The 10,600-nt window shown below is 44.7% G+C and overlaps 1 protein-coding gene across 1 annotated transcript in view; it reads right to left on the bottom strand.

Moving 5' to 3' along the window:
- Positions 1-1,339: 1,339 nt before the first annotated feature.
- Positions 1,340-10,600, bottom strand: part of LOC115414896 (T-lymphoma invasion and metastasis-inducing protein 2-like) — a 41,485-nt gene continuing 32,224 nt past the window's right edge. The window contains exons 19-23 of the mRNA XM_030128257.1: positions 7,645-7,666; positions 4,580-4,635; positions 4,392-4,482; positions 3,300-3,387; positions 1,340-2,632 (exon numbers count right to left, since the gene is read on the bottom strand). Coding sequence (XP_029984117.1) covers positions 2,149-2,632; positions 3,300-3,387; positions 4,392-4,482; positions 4,580-4,635; positions 7,645-7,666 — 741 coding nt within the window. The 3' untranslated portion in view covers positions 1,340-2,148. The remainder of the gene's footprint in view (positions 2,633-3,299; positions 3,388-4,391; positions 4,483-4,579; positions 4,636-7,644; positions 7,667-10,600) is intronic.

Here is a 10,600-nt window from a genome sequence, read left to right as displayed (position 1 = left end):
CAGTCTGAGCCATAGGATGGATTTACGGAAGACACAAATGACACTGAAGATATGAACAGTGGAGGATGTTCACGTCATTTTAGTTCAGGTTCCACATACAGATGTCAGTCAAACACTGTCACATTCAACCCAGAAAGAATGAAAACAGACCATTTTCTTTTTGTTTTAGTTAAAAAAACATAAAATTACATGAAAATGTTTATATTAAAAAACTGTTATTTTACAAAAAAAAAGCGAATAACCTGAAATGTCTTAAGATAAGTAAATGCAATTGTACCAATATTCTGCCTGTTATTAAATGTTTAGTGTATTTGTAATGCACATGTGTACATGATAAACTGATAAACTGAGGCAGAATATTGTTAAAATTGCAGTTGTTTTTCTAAAGACGTTTCCAGTTGTTCATGTTATTCAGATTTTTGTAGGTGTAAACATTATCATAGTTTAATTGTACTTTTTTCACTCTTATTCTTTTACTGGTCTGGCCCACTGCAGATCAGACTGGGCTGAATGTGGAACTGAACTAAAAGGAGTTTGACAGCCCTGTCATATACTATATTCTATTAATTTTTTAGGAATATTATGAGGCCATTTTTACTCATCGTAGAACACAAACTGTGCTAACTTTAAAGGTCACATTTAATGAAAAAATATTAATTTTTCACTACTTTTATTACATGTCAGAGTGTCTAATAGTCCAACTAGAAAAGCACTCAGAGAGCGCAGACCTCCGCCAAAGCAGATCAGCACCCCCCCCCCCCCCCCCCCAGTCACCACCAAAATTTAATCATTTGTTCCTTGTGCCAGTATCAACATTTACTGAAAATTTCATCAAAATCCATCCATAACTTTTTCAGTTATGTTGCTAACTAACAAACAAACCCTGGCAAAAACAGAACCTCCTTGGTGGAGATAGTAATTATTTAAATAACCTGCACATTCTTTCTTATTGGGAGGTGTTTCTTAATAATGCTGTATATGTTTTCTTTTACATGCATATATATGTATATCTTGACAGACTTTTTAGTTGCTGTTTTCTTTGCAATTTCTATATTTCTTCTTCAATTAAATATTTAAGCCATCTGTTACTGTGGCATTATTTTTACTTAATTGCATATTTTACATGCTTACACGCTGTATAATTTGCTTTTTATTTGTCCCATTAAGTTAGAACACTTGTAAGCATCTACCATGTAGCCCTGACTGTAGGAAAATTATTACAATTACAAAATAAATATCAGTAAAAAAGCATGTATATTTGCATTTGGAGTAAAGTATGTTGGTCATCCCTAAATGACATAAAACCAGACACTGCTCATAAACTGACCCACAACGCAGCTTAAATTAAATATTTTTACTGTTTTATTGTCAAAAACATGTACTCAAATATTTAAGAAAATAAATTACCAAATGACTTAAACAGGAAATAAAAGGAATGAGTCCAAATATATAAATACAACAGTTCATCGAAGGCAGCAGCGCCACATTCAGCTGCTTTTGTCATGAAAAAAACAAAAAACTGTACATACAAATATTTACAACAACCAAAAAGACAGACAAAATGTTTTTTTTCTTTGTTTTTTTTTTTACAAAATGACAGATGAGTTTAGGAATAAAAAATATAAAATCTCTTCTTTTGTTCTGATGAAATGTGGAGAAAATACACAGAATATTTACACAGAACCGTCACAGTCGAGGACAAAGAAAGTGGATTTTTGGACAAATATGGGATGAATCTCCTCTGTCGATGTGGCTGAAATATGGGACAGGATTTAGTCTGGGACTCGTGCACGTGTTCGTCTGGGACTCGTCCACGTCTTCGTCTGGGACTCGTCCACGTGTTCGTCTGGGACTCGTGCACGTGTTCGTCTGGGACTCGTGCACGTGTTCGTCTGGGACTCGTCCACGTGTTCGTCTGGGACTCGTCCACGTCTTCGTCTGGGACTCGTGCACGTGTTCGTCTGGGACTCGTGCACGTGTTCGTCTGGGACTCGTCCACGTGTTCGTCTGGGACTCGTGCACGTGTTCGTCTGGGACTCGTGCACGTGTTCGTCTGGGACTCGTCCACGTGTTCGTCTGGGACTCGTGCACGTGTTCGTCTGGGACTCGTGCACGTGTTCGTCTGGGACTCGTCCAGGCGTCAGTGTCTTATCCGTGTCCCTGCAGCGCCGACGCCGTGTTGTGCTTGATGCCGTTGTCATAGAAACAGTCCTCGTTGATGATGGAGGCCATGCTGTGGACGCTGTAGTCCCGCTCCAGGAGGCCGCTCAGCTCCAGGAGGCTCCTCCTCTTCCTCTGCTCCTCCTCCTCCTCCTCGGTGTTGAACTTCAGCCTCTGCAGCTGCGCCTCCAGATCTCCGGTCAGCGAGCACAGCCGGCTCCGCCCCCCCTCAGCGACCTCCTGAGGGGAGGGGGCGTGGCTGGGCAGCGGGGGCTCCGAGCAGGTTTCCGAGGCGGGTCGGTGGCTGTTGCCGTGGTGACGCGCCGTCCTGTGGGCGTCGTGGCGCCGGCGCTGCTGTCTCCGCCTCCTCTCGGCCGTGGACGGTCTGGACCTCCTCAGGGAGGCGGAGGGGGCGTGGTCTCTGAGAACAGTACGCAGAGCTCGGAGAACCACCGCCTTCGAATCCAGACCGCTGAAACAGAACCAGAACCAGATTAAGACCAGGACCGACATCAGGTACTTCATGAGCATCGAACCAGAACCACCGAAAAAAACCAGATACAGCCCAAAGATCCCAAAGGTAAGAACATGGACGTCATATGTCCATAAGAAATACATAAAGTGGTAAAAAGTGCAATAAAAGACCAATATGCTTTCATTTGTTCATCTGTTTTTGACGTTTCATCTGTTTTTGACGTTTCATCTGTTTTTGACGTTTCATCTGTTTTTGACGTTTCATCTGTTTTTGACGTTTCATCTGTTTTTGACGTTTCAACAAAGTAAAGTGATTAGATTTTTTTGGTTTTCTTATTAAGTCAGACATAAAAGTAAAACAAAAAGTCACAAAAAATGTAGAAAGAGATGCTAAAAACAAGCAAAAAATCCACAAATGTTAAAGAGACACGCGATAAACAATGAAAAACTCAAACAGGTTGAAGAGAAAAGAAAGGACAGTTTCACAGACAAAGTAAAAACAGGACAGACGTTCACAGACACTTCAAAAAAAAAACAGGTCACAAACGTACAGAGAAACGAAAAGAGAAAAGCAAGATCAAATGGCCTGGGTTAGACCTGGTCTAATTAGAACTGGTCTAGTTTGGACCTGGTTTCATTAGCCCTGGTGGTCCTTCAGTCGGTACCTGCTGCACAGCTGGAAGACGGTCTCGGGTCGACCCTCGGACTCGGACCGGCTGTGGACCAGTTCCCACGTACACGGGTTCTCCGCACCTGAAAACACACCAACCAACCAGGTTCATCCAGGTCAAAGCTGAAGCCCCGCCCACATTCACCAACCAGGTTCATCCAGGTCAAAGCTGAAGCCCCGCCCACATTCACCAACCAGGTTCATCCAGGTCAAAGCTGAAGCCCCGCCCACATTAACCAACCAGGTTCATCCAGGTCAAAGCTGAAGCCCCGCCCACATTAACCAACCAGGTTCATCCAGGTCAAAGCTGAAGCCCCGCCCACATTAACCAACCAGGTTCATCCAGGTCAAAGCTGAAGCCCCGCCCACATTCACCAACCAGGTTCATCCAGGTCAAAGCTGAAGCCCCGCCCACATTCACCAACCAGGTTCATCCAGGTCAAAGCTGAAGCCCCGCCCACATTCACCAACCAGGTTCATTCAGGTCAAAGCTGAAGCCCCGCCCACATTCACCAACCAGGTTCATCCAGGTCAAAGCTGAAGCCGCCCGCCTTAACCAACCAGGTTCATCCAGGTCAAAGCTGAAGCCCCGCCCACATTCACCAACCAGGTTCATCCAGGTCAAAGCTGAAGCCCCGCCCACATTCACGCCTCCCGTTTCCATGGCGTTGGGTCCACCTCCACATGTGTAAGTCAAAAACACCAGAACCATCTACTGATCGGACCTGTTTAATTCCTGCTGACCCACGAAAAACTATCAATACATGGAAATAATTCATGTCAAATACAGTTATTCATCTGTTCATGGTCAGCACACATGACCATATTTGGACGTTCCCATGGAAACACTGTCATCTTCTTTCTTTTTTCTTTTATTCCTGTGGATTAATGTGCCACGTTTACATGATCTATGATCAAATGTAATGGAACATTCCACCCTGTTCCTCTAATTTCAACCCTGTCGAAGGGAAGGGAGATTTCAAAAGTTGATTCATTTAATAAAATTGAAATCATCTGAAATTAAATGACTATTTAATTCGATGTCACACAACAGGAGCAGGACGGTGGCGTCTGATTGGCTACGGACCTGTGATGTCAGCCGGTCGGACCTGCACGGCGGAGACCGGGATTAACCAGCGGAACCTGAAGGGGTCCGGATCAGCTGAGCGTGAGGCGGTCTGAAAACAGAACCGACACAGAGGGTTAGAACCGGGTCTGAACCGGGTCTGAGGCAGAACCTGCAGGCGTTCTGGACCATGATGCAACACTTCTCACCATCCTCTTCTTCAGTTTGTTGTGGCGGTAGATCAGGACGACGGCACGCTGGAACACTGCACGCAAACACACGACAGCGGGTTAAACCACGGTCAGTGAACACAACATCTGCACCATATGAAAACTGTTGTGTGGGGTCAAACATACGGCCCGTGGACCAGAACCGGCCGCTAAAGGGTCCGGTCCGGTCCACGAAATGTAGAAAATACACTGAAGGTATGAACCGTCATCTAAAGTGGATCAGAACCAGAAGAATCTGAACAGAATCAACTATAAATAATAACAAATACACACGTTTGTCTTTGTTTCAGAATAAAAAGGAACATTACATGAACTTTAATTTACAAACTCTAACCTGAACAAATATGAACAGAAATTTAAAAAAAAGAGAAATCAGTGTCATTTTACCAGTATTCAGCTTCAGTTTATCATTTATACGTGTTCATTAGAACGCACAGATACAGTTTATCTACAAATATATAAAACATTTAAGAACAGACTGAATACTGGAACTATTACACTGATTTATTCAGATCACTTTCAGATCGAACTTACAACAGCAGAGTAGGGCCACATCCGAAAAAAACACTTGTCACTAGAGAATAAAGTCGTTATTTAATGAGAATAAAGTCGTTATTTAATGAGAATAAAGTCGTTATTTAATGAGAATAAAGTCGTTATTTAATGAGAATAAAGTCGTATCCACTCATCGCATAATGTAGAACCTAAATAATGACTTTATTCTCGTTAATTAATGAGTTTTTTAAAACTACTACTTTACTCTCGTTAAACAATGTTTGTTTGTGTGTGTGTGTGTTTGTGTGTTTGTTTGTGTGTGTGTGTGTTTGTGTGTTTGTTTGTGTGTGTGTTTGTTTGTTTGTTTGTGAACTGACCGAACAGTGTGTGTGTGTTTGTGTGTTTGTTTGTGTGTGTTTGTTTGTTTGTTTGTGTGTTTGTGAACTGACCGAACAGTGTGAGTGTGTGTTTGTGTGTGTGTTTGTTTGTTTGTGAACTGACCGAACAGTGTGAGTGTGGGTTTGTGTGTGTGTGTTTGTGTGTTTGTTTGTGTGTGTGTTTGTTTGTTTGTTTGTGAACTGACCGAACAGTGTGTGTGTGTGTGTGTGTGTGTTTGTGAACAGACCGAACAGTGTGTGTGTGTTTGTTTGTGTGTGTTTGTTTGTGTGTTTGTGAACTGACTGAACAGTGTGTGTGTTTGTGTGTGTGTTTGTGTGTGTGTTTGTGAACAGACCGAACAGTGTGAGTGTGGGTTTGTGTGTGTGTGTGTGTGTGTTTGTGAACAGACCGAACAGTGTGAGTGTGGGTTTGTGTGTGTGTTTGTGTGTTTGTGAACAGACCGAACAGTGTGAGTGTGGGTTTGTGTGTGTGTTTGTGAACAGACCGAACAGTGTGAGTGTGTGTGTGTTTGTTTGTGTGTGTTTGTTTGTTTGTTTGTGTGTTTGTGAACTGACTGAACACTGTGTGTGTTTGTGTGTGTGTTTGTTTGTGTGTTTGTGAACAGACCGAACAGTGTGAGTGTGGGTTTGTGTGTGTGTTTGTGAACAGACCGAACAGTGTGAGTGTGGGTTTGTGTGTGTGTGTGTTTGTGAACAGACCGAACAGTGTGAGTGTGGGTTTGTGTGTGTGTGTGTGTTTGTGAACAGACCGAACAGTGTGAGTGTGGGTTTCTGTGTGTGTGTGTGTGTGTTTGTGAACAGACCGAACAGTGTGAGTGTGGGTTTGTGTGTGTGTTTGTGTGTTTGTGAACAGACCGAACAGTGTGAGTGTGGGTTTGTGTGTGTGTGTTTGTGAACAGACCGAACAGTGTGAGTGTGGGTTTGTGTGTGTGTTTGTGAACAGACCGAACAGTGTGAGTGTGTGTGTGTGTGTGTGTTTGTGAACACTGAACAGTGTGAGTGTGTGTGTGTTTGTGTGTTTGTGAACAGACCGAACAGTGTGAGTGTGGGTTTGTGTGTGTGTTTGTGTGTTTGTGAACAGACCGAACAGTGTGAGTGTGGGTTTGTGTGTGTGTTTGTGTGTTTGTGAACAGACCGAACAGTGTGAGTGTGGGTTTGTGTGTGTGTTTGTGTGTTTGTGAACAGACCGAACAGTGTGAGTGTGGGTTTGTGTGTGTGTGTGTTTGTGAACAGACCGAACAGTGTGAGTGTGGGTTTGTGTGTGTGTTTGTGAACAGACCGAACAGTGTGAGTGTGGGTTTGTGTGTGTGTGTGTTTGTGAACAGACCGAACAGTGTGAGTGTGGGTTTGTGTGTGTGTGTTTGTGTGTTTGTGAACAGACCGAACAGTGTGAGTGTGGGTTTGTGTGTGTGTGTGTTTGTGAACAGACCGAACAGTGTGAGTGTGGGTTTGTGTGTGTGTGTGTGTGTGTTTGTGAACAGACCGAACAGTGTGAGTGTGGGTTTGTGTGTGTGTTTGTGAACAGACCGAACAGTGTGAGTGTGGGTTTGTGTGTGTGTGTGTGTGTGTGTTTGTGAACAGACCGAACAGTGTGAGTGTGGGTTTGTGTGTGTGTTTGTGTGTTTGTGAACAGACCGAACAGTGTGAGTGTGGGTTTGTGTGTGTGTTTGTGAACAGACCGAACAGTGTGAGTGTGGGTTTGTGTGTGTGTGTGTTTGTGTGTTTGTTTGTGTGTGTGTTTGTTTGTTTGTTTGTGAACCGACCGAACAGTGTGTGTGTGTTTGTGTGTTTGTTTGTGTGTGTTTGTTTGTTTGTTTGTGTGTTTGTGAACTGACTGAACAGTGTGTGTGTTTGTGTGTGTGTTTGTTTGTTTGTTTGTGAACAGACCGAACAGTGTGTGTGTGTGTGTTTGTTTGTGTGTGTTTGTTTGTTTGTTTGTGTGTTTGTGAACTGACTGAACACTGTGTGTGTTTGTGTGTGTGTTTGTTTGTGTGTTTGTGAACAGACCGAACAGTGTGAGTGTGGGTTTGTGTGTGTGTTTGTGAACAGACCGAACAGTGTGAGTGTGGGTTTGTGTGTGTGTGTGTTTGTGAACAGACCGAACAGTGTGAGTGTGGGTTTGTGTGTGTGTGTGTGTGTTTGTGAACAGACCGAACAGTGTGAGTGTGGGTTTCTGTGTGTGTGTGTGTGTGTTTGTGAACAGACCGAACAGTGTGAGTGTGGGTTTGTGTGTGTGTTTGTGAACAGACCGAACAGTGTGAGTGTGGGTTTGTGTGTGTGTTTGTGAACAGACCGAACAGTGTGAGTGTGGGTTTGTGTGTGTGTTTGTGAACAGACCGAACAGTGTGAGTGTGGGTTTGTGTGTGTGTTTGTGTGTTTGTGAACAGACCGAACAGTGTGAGTGTGGGTTTGTGTGTGTGTTTGTGTGTTTGTGAACAGACCGAACAGTGTGAGTGTGGGTTTGTGTGTGTGTGTTTTGTGAACAGACCGAACAGTGTGAGTGTGGGTTTGTGTGTGTGTTTGTGTGTTTGTGAACAGACCGAACAGTGTGAGTGTGGGTTTGTGTGTGTGTTTGTGTACAGACCGAACAGTGTGAGTGTGGGTTTGTGTGTGTGTGTTTGTGTACAGACCGAACAGTGTGAGTGTGGGTTTGTGTGTGTGTGTGTGTTTGTGAACAGACCGAACAGTGTGAGTGTGGGTTTGTGTGTGTGTGTGTTTGTGAACAGACCGAACAGTGTGAGTGTGGGTTTGTGTGTGTGTTTGTGAACAGACCGAACAGTGTGAGTGTGGGTTTGTGTGTGTGTGTGTGTGTGTGTGTGTGTGTTTGTGAACAGACCGAACAGTGTGAGTGTGGGTTTGTGTGTGTGTGTGTGTTTGTGGAACAGACCGAACAGTGTGAGTGTGGGTTTGTGTGTGTGTGTGTGTGAACAGACCGACAGTGTGAGTGTGGGGTTTGTGTGTGTGTGTGTTGTGAACAGACCGAACAGTGTGAGTGTGGGTTGTGTGTGGTGTGTGTTTGTGAACAGACCGAACAGTGTGAGTGTGGGTTTGTGTGTGGTGTTTGTGAACAGACCGACAGTGTGAGTGTGGGTTTGTGTGTGTGTTTGTGAACAGACCGAACAGTGTGAGTGTGGGTTGTGTGTGTGTGTGTTTGTGAACAGACCGAACAGTGTGAGTGTGGGTTTGTGTGTGTGTTTGTGAACAGACCGAACAGTGTGAGTGTGGGTTTGTGTGTGTGTTTGTGTGTTTGTGAACAGACCGAACAGTGTGAGTGTGGGTTTGTGTGTGTGTTTGTGAACAGACCGAACAGTGTGAGTGTGGGTTGTGTGTGTGTGTTTGTGAACAGACCGAACAGTGTGAGTGTGGGTTTGTGTGTGTGTGTTTGTGAACAGACCGAACAGTGTGAGTGTGGGTTTGTGTGTGTGTGTGTGTTTGTGAACAGACCGAACAGTGTGAGTGTGGGTTTTGTGTGTGTGTGTTTGTGAACAGACCGAACAGTGTGAGTGTGGGTTTTGTGTGTGTGTTTGTGAACAGACCGAACAGTGTGAGTGTGGGTTTGTGTGTGTGTTTGTGTGTTTGTGAACAGACCGAACAGTGTGAGTGTGGGTTTGTGTGTGTGTTTTGTGAACAGACCGAACAGTGTGAGTGTGGGTTGTGTGTGTGTTGTGTTTGTGAACAGACCGAACAGTGTGAGTGTGGGTTTGTGTGTGTGTTGTGTGTTTGTGAACAGACCGAACAGTGTGAGTGTGGGTTTGTGTGTGGTGTTTGTGAACAGACCGAACAGTGTGAGTGTGGGTTTGTGTGTGTGTGTGTTTGTGAACAGACCGAACAGTGTGAGTGTGGGTTTGTGTGTGTGTGTTTGTGAACAGACCGAACAGTGTGAGTGTGGGTTTGTGTGTGTGTGTTTGTGAACAGACCGAACAGTGTGAGTGTGGGTTTGTGTGTGTGTGTGTTTGTGAACAGACCGAACAGTGTGAGTGTGGGTTTGTGTGTGTGTGTTTGTGAACAGACCGAACAGTGTGAGTGTGGGTTTGTGTGTGTGTTTGTGTGTTTGTGAACAGACCGAACAGTGTGAGTGTGGGTTTGTGTGTGTGTGTGTGTGTGTGTGTGTGTTTGTGAACAGACCGAACAGTGTGAGTGTGGGTTTGTGTGTGTTTGTGTGTTTGTGAACAGACCGAACAGTGTGAGTGTGGGTTTGTGTGTGTGTGTGTTTGTGAACAGACCGAACAGTGTGAGTGTGGGTTTGTGTGTGTGTTTGTGAACAGACCGAACAGTGTGAGTGTGGGTTGTGTGTGTGTTTGTGTGTTTGTGAACAGACCGAACAGTGTGAGTGTGGGTTTGTGTGTGTGTTTGTGAACAGACCGAACAGTGTGAGTGTGGGTTTGTGTGTGTGTGTTGTGAACAGACCGAACAGTGTGAGTGTGGGGTTGTGTGTGTTGTGTGTTTGTGAACAGACCGAACAGTGTGAGTGTGGGTTGTGTGTGTGTTTGTGAACAGACCGAACAGTGTGAGTGTGGGTTTGTGTGTGTGTTGTGTGTTGTGAACAGACCGAACAGTGTGAGTGTGGGTTTGTGTGGGTGTGGTTTGTGAACAGACCGAACAGTGTGAGTGTGGGTTTGTGTGTGTGTGTTTGTGAACAGACCGAACAGTGTGAGTGTGGGTTGTGTGTGTGTGTGTTTGTGAACAGACCGAACAGTGTGAGTGTGGGTTTGTGTGTGATGTTTGTGAACAGACCGAACAGTGTGAGTGTGGGTTTGTGTGTGTTGTGTTTGTGAACAGACCGAACAGTGGGAGTGTGGGTTTGTGTGTGTTGTGTGTTTGTGAACAGACCGAACAGTGTGAGTGTGGGTTTGTGTGTTGTGTGTTTGTGAACAGACCGAACAGTGTGAGTGTGGGTTTGTGTGTGTGTGTGTTGTGAACAGACCGAACAGTGTGAGTGTGGGTTTGTGTGTGTGTTTGTGTGTTTGTGAACAGACCGAACAGTGTGAGTGTGGGTTTGTGTGTGTGTGTTTGTGAACAGACCGAACAGTGTGAGTGTGGGTTGTGTGTGTGTGTGTTTGGAACAGACCGAACAGTGGGTAGTGGTTGGTTTGTGTGTGTGTGTTTT

This window comes from Sphaeramia orbicularis, chromosome 24 (assembly GCF_902148855.1).
Source record: "Sphaeramia orbicularis chromosome 24, fSphaOr1.1, whole genome shotgun sequence".
NCBI classification, from domain to species: Eukaryota; Metazoa; Chordata; class Actinopteri; order Kurtiformes; family Apogonidae; genus Sphaeramia; species Sphaeramia orbicularis.
The sequence above is the reverse complement of the archived record's forward strand: the minus strand, read 5'-3'. Positions and strand labels throughout refer to the sequence as shown.